This window comes from Battus philenor, unplaced genomic scaffold (assembly GCF_028537555.1).
Source record: "Battus philenor isolate CCGP_79_NKW_IND1 unplaced genomic scaffold, ilBatPhil1.0.hap1 SCAF_6, whole genome shotgun sequence".
NCBI classification, from domain to species: domain Eukaryota; kingdom Metazoa; phylum Arthropoda; class Insecta; order Lepidoptera; family Papilionidae; genus Battus; species Battus philenor.
The window spans coordinates 7,088,031-7,101,201 of NW_027181726.1; the positions used below are offsets into that span (position 1 = coordinate 7,088,031).

The 13,171-nt window shown below is 30.7% G+C and overlaps 1 protein-coding gene across 1 annotated transcript in view; it reads left to right on the forward strand.

Moving 5' to 3' along the window:
* The first annotated feature begins 190 nt into the window (after positions 1–190).
* Positions 191–13,171, forward strand: part of IP3K1 (inositol-trisphosphate 3-kinase-like protein) — a 71,824-nt gene continuing 58,843 nt past the window's right edge. The window contains exons 1-3 of the mRNA XM_068773393.1: positions 191–569; positions 3,876–3,989; positions 4,674–4,727. Of these exons, the coding sequence (XP_068629494.1) occupies positions 495–569; positions 3,876–3,989; positions 4,674–4,727 (243 nt within the window). The 5' untranslated portion in view covers positions 191–494. The remainder of the gene's footprint in view (positions 570–3,875; positions 3,990–4,673; positions 4,728–13,171) is intronic.

A 13,171-nucleotide genomic window follows, 5' to 3' on the forward strand; every position in this document is an offset into this window, starting at 1 on the left:
TTTAATAACTTACTAACAGAGAACAGTTATCACGGCCATTATTGACAACCGCTAATTCAAACAGACTATAACGTCCTATTATGTATTCAACTTGGTAGGTAATACCGTCTGCGCTAACGTCAATTGTTTATTTATTGTAAATAATGTAGGTATAGTATAAAATAATCACAACAAACGCAGTGCGCGGCGGTTGGGCAGAGCTGTGGCCGTCTGCGCTGCGCGTCTCGCTTATCGTGTTTTTGCACGGTCGGCTCCGATAAATTGACGACAGGGAAGTTTGCGTTGGTAATTATCGCAGCTAAGAGCGATAATCCGTCGGTGCGTGCGCCGGGCGTCGCGTTAGTCAACTCGCGTGTCGTCGCGCATAATCGCATTTTCGCTAACGGCTGCGGTACGGGAAACAATGAGAGGACGGATGCGTTGTGACCGACGGCCCGCCGCATGAACCAAAGGACTACATCCCTCGCGAGCGCTGGCCGTTTCGAACCACAAATATGTCCTTGTCGAGTTTTAACTTTCCGCCGGAAAGTTACTCCGCTATTTACACCGGCGACGCGACGAGTGCCAATGTGAGTACCTAATGGTGAGAGGCGATTCGTACGGATGCGTTATCGCGTGCACGTGCGCTACAAGGTCGCAGCGTGCTCGCTGGTGCATTCAACTTAACATCCGTACGCTATTATCTCACAGTTCATCACTTAATTACCCTTTGTTCTAATCCATACAATCTTTTTTCTGCCCGGCAAATGCATAAGTTGTTACAAGATGTGACTTGCAAAAGTTTATTCAAAAAGCTACTTCAATTTGTGTTTTTGTTCAACGAAGGTTACAATAGATGCTATTGTTATCCACTTGCTGTCCCTATTAAATTACTCAATGGTACTATCAATTGTTCTTTACGATCAGAAGTGTGGTACTTCATGAATTTATTATGTATTGTTTACATTCATTTTCTGATTATAAGCAAGTTTAAAAATTTTCAGGGTATTTGGAACGAAACTAGCTTTTATCGCAAAGGAGTATATTCCACGATACCTTCGTTTCCCTATTCGTTATAGTTCTTTGAAAAATAACTTGAGATCTTATATTTTCGGTATATAAGTGTTTGGGTTAATTCTTACTTAGATTGCATACGTACGTACCTTCTGATAAATGTGTGTTAGCTATCATTTAATAATAGTCGAACACTCACTTGCCTATGAACATATATATAAGAGATTAAATGCTTTCTAATATTGTCTTCTGTATTTACTAACCAAATCATTAAGCTCAATATTCGAGAAATTTTAGCATGTCTTTTGACAGAAATATAAATATTTTCTTACACTCTAAATACCTAGGTTTAGGCAAAGTTTCTGTTTAATACTTTTACGTGTTTTATTTTGTAAGTTTACAGATATTCTATATAAGGAAAGAGCTTATTTTTATACAGGCGTCGCAGCTGCGAGCAGTCTGGCGTTGCGGATGTTTGTGGGTTGCGGTGATTACATACGTCTATATGAGTCGCTTTATCGATTCCCCACCTTTCTTAAATATGCGAAATAATAAAAACGTGATACTTTGTCTTTCCTCTATCATTTTAATACAACTTCAATAGCATATTAGTAATAATATAACATCAGGAATATTTATCGAATTTGGAAACGATATCGAAACTTTCTAAATTTTCTTTTTAATCTACTTATTTTTAAAATAATGATTCAAAAATATTTAACTAATAAAGCATGCATTTTAAAGACGGAAAAAGTTACTAACTTTGTGTATATACTAGATATAACTACAAAGTCTTATTGCAACAATTATTTAAAATGAGACTTCTAGTTGTAACGTTGGACTTTATTGCAAAAATGTGTGATTTTTGAAGAATGCCAAGGACATTTCTATCATGTCTTATTAAAATGGTTTCTTCGTGAATGCACATGTCATTTATACCTAGCTTTAAAAGTTAAAATAGGGCACTTGAGCTAAGTAACGAGATTATGGTTAAAGCCTTCAGCGCTTTGCTTCTTTTAACACGGTGGAACTGTAAATAAAAAGAAGGCAATTCCATGAAAACCAAAGTAATAAAGTTTAATAAAATACAAGGTGAAACCATATAAAATTTAAAAAAATTTAAGTGGTGAATATATAGCTATTTTGCCGTCAATTAATGTACGGTACACTCTATATAAAAAATGAATGGTTTCAGAAAAATCAATTACGTAATAACATTTTTGAAAAACTTTTCAATTCCTCATATAAATCACAATAGTATTAACATACGAATACAACAAATCTCTGTATTAAATGATAATTATTCTATTAAACGAATGCTTATAAATAAAAGGGAAATCCAGGGTATTCTGTTTAAACAATATACACATTCGTTTATTAACAGTGAGTCACACAGCATCTGCTGATCTTTCGGCATGTACATACAATGGCGTCGTTTGTATATGCAGAATTTAAAATAAGTTAATATTGATTGTACGTTATTATTTGTTATAGAGGTTGCTCAAATTAATAAACTAAATGATACGTACAGAGTGAGTGGTTATAGCTGTAAAAATTTTAAAGGGTTGAACGTGTCTCATTTAATGTGAATTAACACATAATACACTCTTTTCAAAAAAAGCTATGATTTCGGAAATAATACATATTGTAAGGAGGTGTAATCAAAAAGTAATGACAATCAATAGTAAACACAATGAGTATGGTAATAATATTTAGTTGTTCTAATTCATCACCAAATAGGTCTATACATTTAATACATCTCTTTTTTAAACTCTTAGAATTCCCTTAGAAAAAACTTGATTTTGACAAAAAAAAAACCCAAACAGCGGTCATCACGTCGCTATCGTCGTAAGTTTCTTGCCCCGGATGTGTTCCTTGAGCGGAGGGTAGAGAAATAAGTCACTGGGAGCTAGATCCGGCGAATAAGTGTGGTGTTCCATCAGTAAAATAACCGCTTTTTGAAAGGCAGACATAGCAACTGTAACATTTGTGACCTCCGAGTTTACTGCGCCTTCTCTCACTCAATCTTTTTCTTATCGTTCTGAGTAATAGAAGCCCACAATAGTAGCTCCCTTATCCAAAGAGTTCACCATTACATTCCTCCAGCATCCCAAAAAAGGACACCTTACCCTTCTCTGCTGTGTGTGACACTTAGTATTTTACCGGCTTTCGTTCGTCGGCTTGGTTACATGTCATGGAAATATCGACTCGTCCCTTCTTTTAGTTGTCGGTTAACAATCACGAAATCGTCTAGCGTGCAACTGTGGAATATGGAGGAAAGTCTCCTTATGTTTTCACTAAGCCGCTGTGAATGTTTTTGGTAAATATTTCTTTTCTAGCCGAGGTATTAGAAATAAACCTTGGTTAAATTTCTGCAGTTCAAACCTCGGCAGTTCGTATTGAAATAAATATAGTTCTCGGGAATCTTGACAAAATAAATGATTTTTTTTTTCTTGAACTAATGGATACTTAAGCAACAGGAAACCAATTTATTTTAATTATTATGTTAACCGGAAATAAATGATTATTAGTACTTTTGGATCACCCTTCGTAGAAGAAAGAGCGTTTTCAACATTCGGGTTAATATTTATTTATATTAATTGTTGTTTTCCATTGTCTCTGAACATCTTGTACTGCCAGATGTTATTAGTCTGTCGCATTCAAATAGAAAAAACAAGTGAATGTAATATTTGAGAGCAATCTTTAAGCAGGGTAATTCAAAATAGGTGTAAAAGCTTGGTGACAAATGAAATATACCTCTTATTAGTTTTTACACCTTTTACCAATGACCCTGTAGATACCTGTGAATAAACATGTAATTAAATAAGAAATGAAATTTATTCAATTTTGAATTGGTTTTAAGCGGTCCACTTCCTTGTCAGGTGACCTGCACCGCAGTCGGGCGTGAATCCTCACAAGTACATAGTTGTCCGCGGTCACCAACATCTGATCCACCGACACCTCCGCATTCCCTATTCGGTTGTTTTCATTGTGCTGTAAGTATTATAATTTTACAGTTGTAGAAGCTTAACTTAAGTTTGAGCAGTAATGGCCAAACAGAAGAGGACTGAGACGTGTGATCATGTAATATGATTCACACTATGTGCATGAATTATATAGGATTTCCACTGCTTACAAGTTTCTAGAGGATGGGCAGCAGCTTTCTCAGAGTACCATACAACAGGTCGCCATAGATGTCTATGGGGGCAGCTTGTGCCTTGCAGTAAGTCTACGGGCTAAAAAGACAACGATGACGAAAACCTTTACAGTAAAAATAATTTATGTGGTAAGAAGTCGCAAGACATTACTAAGCTATCAATTTTTCTAATGAAAACTCTCATCGAAATTACATCAGGTCGGATTGAAGCAAGAACTGGAATGTCAGGATCAAAAGTAAGAGAAGAACATAATAGTATTAAACATACCGTTCGATGTCACTGCGATTTATCTAAGATAACATATTGCATAGATACCTTGTACTCTATAACAGACTCGTAGAGAAGGACTCTCAGAATTAAAAAAAATGTACTCTCTCTCTTTACAAATCTCAATCAATAATTAATAAGTGAACTAATGATGCACAAGAAAGTGGTCAAAATGAAAACAGCAAAAAATGCGATGTCTAATTTAAGTTTTTATGTGTCTAAAGAGACAAATATTATTTAAAATTTTTGTTTCAGTTTCGAAACGGCATAAATGTTCTCCGGAAAGATAAACACGTTGCGAAGACAAAGGTAAGATACTTATAATATATATTTTGGTATTATATGTTACAAATAATGCAAATTTATATGGTCATTGTCTGTTTTAAATTCTGAAATAAAGGGTTCCATACATAACACAATCAGAAGAAGCCTAGACGAAAGGGTGCAGATGCATTTTTTTAAAAGTCGTTTCTACCCATTTCATAGGATATTCAGTAAAAGGTCAATTTGATGAAATTCGATCGGCAAGTGTTAATGGATCGATCACCGAGAGGGTGATCGGTCCATTGACACTTGCCTCTAATTTCGAGTACCTGAAGAAGTACTGGTAGTTTAGTCGTTTCAATCGGGATCTCCTTTTCAGCCTTTGGGATGCAGAGCCATCCATGGCTGATAGTTCGTTTGGAATATCTGTAAAGTTTGCTCTTGTACGTTTTCATTGTCTTATTTTTATCTTATCTTTGATTAATGTTATATGGAGAAGCATTTGTGAAAACACGTATTATTAAAAGAACTTAAATACATAAAATCTTTTGTTTTCGTAATTGTATGGATTACACTGCTGAAAAAACAACTAAAAATTATAAGCAGGATAGGGATGATCAATAACTCGGATGATTTATGTATAGGTATTTACTAACTAAGAAATTATTTAGACAGCAACAATGAGTTACTTTTTTTAAAGAAGGTTACAAATTTCGACCAAAAAATCTTTAAAAAAATCTCGTCCGCTTTTTTGCCTGTAGGGTTCTTTCTATAGAATAGTTTTCTGCACTAAGACTTCATCAAACTTAATATGCAAAATTCGATCCTGCTTTTAATCGTATTACTTGTTTTTTGCGTTCTTTTATTGCAGGTATTTATAAAATTTTACATCGATAACTCTTCTACATACAAATATAGAGATAAATATATACGTAAATAAATCAATATATGTTAGGTACATCAATCAACAAACAACTTAGTTATATTTTTCCATACTCGATAATTACTTTTTTACAATCAGTTTTTAACAAAATATGTTTCTACACTACAATAACTAATTTGCACAATTACTCGACATTGATGTGTATGTGCTTAATAAAAAATTGATTTGAATTGTTACAGTCCGTAATATAATACAGAAAGTATCAGTGTCATGATAAATCAGCCGTGCTATAAAATAATACTGATAACACTTATTGAATACCCTTCAAAGTTTGAAGATACATTTTGAAAACAGATGGTTGAACCCTTGAGAATTGAATAATTAGTTACCTTACGAGTAATTTAATCTTGACAATTACTTTTCTGCAATTTGTATTACTCCGCGGTCAAACAACTTTATAAATTTGTAGTTAATTAATTATATTAAAAAAAGTGCGATTGAGATGTCAATACCTCATCAATTACTGCTCGCTAGCGATAAGTGTGCTCACTTTAAATGAATGTATATTATTTATCAAGAGTTTTGTTAATGAGTTCATCACAAAGGTTTTTATAGGATATTAAAAGTAAATAAAAAATGATCAAACATCAACGGCTTATGCAATTTTGAGCTGAGAAAACCTGTTTTATTTTACATCTCTTTACTTTTAATTTATGTAAGACAGTTTTTCATATAAACACTCGTCTAAAATATATCGTTCTTTACATTATATTAAAGTTATTTGTATCAGGAAACAACAGTTGTCTGTTATGTTTATAGTCTATTTACTGTAATGTACCAACAGTATATTCACAGTAATGAACAATTAATAAACAATTAGTTTTACGATTTGATGTATAAATAGAATCTCGGCTTTGGTAGACTTAGGTCTTTGTCCTTTTCAAGATTTTTATTTCCGTAAAGAATAGTTTATTTCAAACAATTTGAAAGTAATATGTATTTTATACAATTTTATCAGCCAAAAAATGAATCAAAAGAATAAATTTATATCGCTTCCAGAATGTCAAGTTTTTTCACACGTATTTTGTAAGAGTATATGTAGTAAGATCTGATTATATTTTCCAATGTTACCAAATGAACGTTTTTTGTCGGAATAGTCCGGAACCTTTCGAGCTTACATAAGCGTGCGTCGACGGTGAGTGACCGGGATCGACCGGTGATTTACCGTCTTTCACGTTTCCCCCTTACTTTGGTTTGATATCTTCCTTTCATATACCAAATCTATACTTCGCACGTGATCGCATAATAATGGCTTAAATTATACCCACTTAAGTTGTTTTTATTAAGCCCAATGGAATTGGTAATTCATTTATGGGTTCTGCTTCCTTAAACATATTTTACATTTAAAATTGTACACTGAATGACGTTAGCATTCATTACATTACTTTTTATAAGTACATTTAGATGAACGTCATGGCTAATTCTTGAAATATTAGTTAATGAAAATTTGACTACTGCTGTATAATTTATTTTTCGACTTTAGGAAATTAAGCATTTTTCTGCTAACATATATTGCGTCTTAAAATTACGTGTAAAGGGGATGACATTGTTCACATAAATTAAACACTATTATGTAAATTTCTTTCTGGTGTACTATCCGGTGTATATAATGGTTTTATTATTCTGAAATTTGAATTAATTTATTGTTCTGGCTAATTTTATAATAAAAAAAGTCATAGATCTTTTATAATTTTTGATATCATTCTTAATTTAAAAATACACTCCCCCGATGATGCTTAATTCCACTGATTAGTGAAAGTAACTTAGAAGAAAATGAAGATAAGATTTGTTTTTTTAATGTATTTGCCTGTTTAGTCGCTTCGGGAGAGATTGGCGATTGATTTGAATACTTTTGCTTATTCTTTTTTCATCTATTCAGGCAGTCAGCTGCACGTGATCGAAACGTAGGTGGCTATCCACAAGGTACAGTTTTAACAAAACATGTGAGTAGATTGAAAGAACACGAAAAAATGTGGAGCTGCACGCTTATCACACATTGTGTTATATGCCAACGTATGATGTAACCAATAACATACAGTACTTTACTTTTCGTTAAATAAATAACAAAATATTATATTATGCATTTACCAAGACGAAATATTTTTTTTCTAAATATTATATATATATATATATACATAAATTTCTTGATAACAGTCAACGGAATGCGAAAAGTTTTCACTTGAAGACAGGTGTTTTGTGATCGTTATCTGGGTCATCGTTATGAGAAATGTGATAATTTGTCTCATGAACTCAAAAAAGTTTAGTAGGAGTTAATGCTTTCATTCGACTATAGCTTATGACTTACGCGTTACTTTAGCTTGTATGAATGTCGTTAATGATTTTTACAGGCAGGAATATATAAATAAGTTTTTAATAATTTTGTGTTAAACCAAATTTTAATCAAGCGCGTGATTATTACTGACACTTGAATTTATTTGTAATCATGAACAGATAAAAAATTAGTATTTTTTATAATAAGCAATATTTTGTATAATAAAAATATTTATACATTTTGATAATAATATACTATACATTATAATTATACTTTGTATTTATGCTATGATTTGATAGTAGTGAACCATTGATTTAACTAATAGTTTAATGAATTATAATGTTCGAAAAAATAATGATATGTAAAGTTACATTTAATTGTGTATTACAATCACCCAAATTGGATGAGTATGCAATTTTCGGTAAACATAATATAATTTCGAAACTTCGGCCATTCACGAGAAGTAGCAAGACTTGAACTTCAATTAATTGTGAAAACTACGCTTGAGATTTAAACTTTATTATGGGATATAAAATACGAAAGTTCATTTACACTATTCAGACTCACGCGGATCGAATGAAATTCAATGATCTCATGTAAAATTAAGAATTTATAAGAAATGTGCATTTTATCAGATGGAATTGACGTATCTTCTATTAATTTACACTCTAATGTGCTGAATTGCGACTACGTGTTACATTGTTATTGTCAATATTATAAGAGCATAATCTATTGCCGTCATATAAAATAATTTGAGATATTTACAAACAAAAAAAAACTTTGAAATATTATTAAATTACAGGCATTTTATTTAATAGCATAATATTTTATAATAAGATGTATGGGTTACAATGGAGGTTAACTAAAGGAGACTTACCTTTTTATGCGACCTTCCTTTAACTTTAAATGGGTCAATTATTTGCAATACATCAATGTCAAAGAATATGTTGTTCAGTAATTTAACTCATTGTCAAAATTTACGTTTGTTTTTTTGGCAATTTTAAAGCGCACTGGAATTAACATTAGTACATAACTTAATATTAAGAAACTAATTTAAATTACTCTTTAAAAATATTAAATTAATGATGAACCTAAAACTTTTAAAGTGAACGAGAAGAATAGAGTTGTAAATGAAATAAAAGTTAAAAAACATTGCGGGTAGATTTTATCATATTTTAAAATTTTGGACTGTGACAGAAAATTATAGAGCCAATAAAAATAATACTTATGTTATATAGTATTAATGTTGTTGTTTTTAAATTCTGTACACCAAATTCTTAAAACACATTTACATTAGTTACTAATTTAAGTAAAGAAATTTAATTGTTTACTACTGTTCTTGATATTGTAATTTATAGAAAACACAAACGTGTAAACTTGTTTTTCTTGAGAAGGTGAAAGAATACAAATATCTTAGTTTTTCTACAACCACAATAAGTAGATAACGTCGCGATTTAGTAAGCATTGTTTGTGTGTTTTCTAAAAGAACGTCGCTTAAATTTTGACTTAATACAATTTTCAAGGAACCACGCCAATGTAAAAGAAAACGAAATGGCGGCAAACTTATAAATAGTAAGTAGATTTTGGAGTCACGTGTATTTATTTTTTTTGTGAAATTTAAAGTACCTATCACTTGCCAATACGACGCGTGATATGAATGTTTAAATATTTAAAGCAGAATTTCACCATCGTTTTAAAATTGTTTTTATCGATGTCTTCTATATGTTCCATTTGTCACTGTCATTATCCATTATTGTGTATATAAATTATAATTGACTTAAGAAATCACTTTAGTTTCTGTATGAACCGTGTAGTATAACTGATTGTACAGAAGAAAGAAAAAAATATACAAGTTTTCTTTTAAAATGGACTAATTTAAAACAAGTTGAACAAATTGGAAGTAATCACGCACAGATTAAAATAGTGTTGTAAAAGTTATAGAGAATTTGAAATTAAAATTATACCAAGTTTCAAAATAAATAAAATTAATTGTCTTTCAAATTTAAAACGTAACATTATTAGAACTTGTCATTTTTGTGAACAATAATTAATTAATTCCTTTATTGTACAAAATCTTTGAAAATTTAAATTGAATATAAGAATAATTTACGGTGTTTTTATTATCTGAAACTTAGAAAAGAGAAGATCCTATCAATTATTACGAAATAATTCCAGGTGTCTTGTAAGAGACCGTTTACGAAAGGCAGATTTTTATTTCGAATTATTTTGTATAAATATGACTGTACCTCAGATTTGAAGAGGACCATACGTTTACTTTCGTATTGAGACAACGTACAGTTTTAACGGAAAAAAGGTTATATATGTAGGATATGTGTGTTTAGCAATCACAGATAAGATCACGTAATTTAACATAACATTAGGTGAATACACTAATTGTTACTTGATTTAAAAGTACTATGTGGGACTTAATTGTTGGTATTTATTAGATGATATCAAAAAACAACCAACGGAGTTGACAGTAATTCATAACCACGAATAATTTCATTAAAGTGGCAGAACGTCGAAAAACCTAAATTGTTAAAAATTGTTAAAAAATTGGATATGTTGTCATGACGATTAGAAACGTATGTATCAAAACGTTTTTATACGAACAAACTCGAGATAAATTTTTTATGGAACCTTCAATCAGTTTCTATTTGAAGTTGTTTCTTGCGTAAAGCCTTTAAATGTTGATTTATGTAGGCAAAACTGAAAACATCAAAGAAATGGTAAACATAACATAATACTTACGTAAGCGCATTATGTCATTGATCATGGTCAAAGTTTCGTTATGTCACCAGTTGTCAAATTCCGTTCACGTTTATATCGAATTATTTATGTTATTTAACTTCTCTTAAAAATCTTTTGATCAATTATAACTATAAGTTAACGTGTTTTACTGATATAAGAATGAAATGAATACAGTAGCCAATAAACTTAAGTTGGGTCAAGCGAGACCAATTTATATTGCTTGAAGCCCGAGTTCTATATTCTTAAATATGAATTAAATAGCCATTTAAAATGGAAATAATAAAGTAAAAAAAATTTAAATTCATTTATGAACTTAATCGTTATATTGCTGCCGTTTTAGGAAAATCGTTGCTAAGAAGTTCGTTCATCTACTCTTTTAAGGTAATTTAAAAATTTGAGAAAGAGGTTTAATACATTTCTTGAAGACGGTCTCATCATTACTACAATTGATCCTTCTAAGGAGTCATCCAAATGCTGAAAATTGTAATAATAATTTAAAGCAAAATCTAGAATTTATGGTGGGTCTTTTCAGTCGCAGGCCTACCTCTATTAACATTAATAGTCCAGTGCAGGGCCAACGGAGCAACTAAATTTGTTGGGATTAAGAGAAGGACGACGTCATAACTCAAGGTGATCAAATCCAACCTGTTAGCCTCGATGCTCTCCAATAAAAAAACAAAGTTTACGTTGTCAAAACTTTTTGTAATATTATTTGCAAATTATAAAATGAAAACAAAAATCAGAACAACGTACGTATTGCTTTAAAATTGATATTTGAGTTAAATAAAAATATTTAGTGCTCGAAATATAAAACGTGAAAACATGTATCGAACAGTAAAATTCAAATAGTTTACTTTCTCTTTGTTTGGACTAACCAAACAAAGAGTTCATATTATACATATTATACTTATATATATATATATATTCAAATATAGTTTTAAGTCTAAATGACAAGAAGTAGTGCATTACAGAATATTTCTACTTTCCAATATGCGAGTTTATCAAAAACACTAGAGTATCATATATACGAAGTATCCAGTAATACTCTATGTAGTTATTAAATCTCATAATACAAGTTCTTTTTAAAACTGCGCATAAAATATTCGTTATACAGGTATCTACAACTTACACATTTCAAGCAGTTAATGATTTGTTCTTAGTAAAGTTATGATGTATCACTAAAATTTATATAAAAATTGATTTTTTTTTATATATGTAGCAAAGTTTATTGTTTATTTCTAAGTAAATTTATCAATTTATTTCAATTGTCGTTTCTACCATACTTAATTAAAGAAGCATGCGTATCTCGTACGTGGATAACTTAAAGGAAGCGAACGCCCCGCACGAGTATGTGTAGGGTATTTTGGCTCCGATAGGCAGAAGGCAGGCCGGTGCCGTCATGTCGTCGCAGCCAGAGGTCAGTATTGACGTCAATGGGATCACGTGATCGGCTGCCATACCTACAGGCCCGCGCCCGCGCTGCCGGCATGCACGCCGGCTGACACACGCCTTGAATTATGTGAAATGAACTAATTGTATCCTTTAATTACATCCTTTATATACATTCTAACAAAATAACAATTATAATTTTTTAATTTTACCAAAAAAAAATTACTGTGAAAAATGTATAATATTTATCTTTAATTTTATGATATACGAAAATATCGGAAAAATATAGTAATAAACGAGAAAAACTCTTTATTACGTTAATTTGCATCAATTTCTAAAGTCTATAGATTATTGTATTAAATGTTAGTAGTGTTTATTCAAAATTATTTCAAAAAAATCAGTCTTTAAGTACTTTTGCTAAAAAAATAATAGCAAGTATTAAACACGCAATAAAATCTGTTTAATATATTCAAAATATTATTTTATTCGGAATGACTACATAAATACGGAAATAAATAAAACATGCTTTTTATAATTTTATTCTGCATCATTTTCCAAAGTGTTTTAATGTAATTAAACGAAAAAATATGGATTATTTTATATTATTAAATGCCAGCTAGGTCACAGCGTTGACTTAATGTTTATACTATGTATTTAATACAAAATTTCTTTTTCATCGTCAACTGTTGTTATTTAATAAGTGAGTCCATAAATAATAAAATAAAATTAATGTTTCCTTTTGAATTTTGTCGTTTAAATAGCATTTTTAACCTAAAGATATCTTATATTATAGTATTTTTTGTTATTGCTTCGTCTACGAATTAGTTACGAATTACGTCTTTTCAGAAGAACTTTATTTTTCAAATTAAATTATTTAAAAAAAATTATTGAACTTGTAATTATTTTGAAAATCTAAGGATTGACTATTATTAAAGGATGCACTATAAATCATTTATACAGATTATGATTATGTAGATAAAACCTTTAAAACAGACACTCAATTTTGACAAATTGCTACTTCTTTTTTGGCAGTTATTAATCTCACCATTTTGAGTTTTAAAGCTGAGATCGATATGATTACCTCTTTGTTATAAGCATAAACACACACTATTTTGTAAAATTACGCGATTGGGA